This window comes from Eimeria mitis, genomic scaffold (genome assembly GCF_000499745.2).
Source record: "Eimeria mitis Houghton genomic scaffold, Emh_scaff727, whole genome shotgun sequence".
Lineage (NCBI taxonomy): Eukaryota > Apicomplexa > Conoidasida > Eucoccidiorida > Eimeriidae > Eimeria > Eimeria mitis.
This window is the reverse complement of record NW_013575309.1, coordinates 11,979-12,337: the sequence shown is the minus strand read 5'-3', so window position 1 is coordinate 12,337 and position 359 is coordinate 11,979. Positions and strand designations below refer to the sequence as shown.

At 63.0% G+C, this 359-nt stretch overlaps 1 protein-coding gene across 1 annotated transcript in view; it reads right to left on the bottom strand.

Moving 5' to 3' along the window:
- Positions 1-359, bottom strand: part of EMH_0020880 (uncharacterized protein) — a gene marked incomplete at both ends in the record, with an annotated part of 4,655 nt that overhangs the window by 3,578 nt on the left and 718 nt on the right. Inside the window, one exon of the mRNA XM_013501653.1 lies at positions 8-248. Within this exon, the coding sequence (XP_013357107.1) occupies positions 8-248 (241 nt within the window). The remainder of the gene's footprint in view (positions 1-7; positions 249-359) is intronic.

Here is a 359-nt window from a genome sequence, read left to right as displayed (position 1 = left end):
CCCTCACGCCGGCTGGGGGGCCCCCCAGCTCCGGCTCGGGGGCCCCCCAGCCTTCGGGGGCCCCCCCGCCTCCTGGGCCCCCTGTACCCCATCGGTCTGAGGCCCCCTTGCCCCCTGGGGGCCCCCAGGCTTCGGGGCCTGCCGAGAAGGGTACTGGGGGGGCCCCCAGACGCAGAGAGAAAAAGGGGGGCCTCGGTTTGACTCGGGATACTCGGTATACAGTTGAACAAGTTTTAGATGGACGTACACTGCGACACATAAAAGCCGTCAGCAGAGCAGCAGCAGTAAGAAAGGTCTTCGGAGCTATAAGCTGCGGAAAAGAAGCAAATGTATACTTTGCACTCGGAGAAAGAGACACA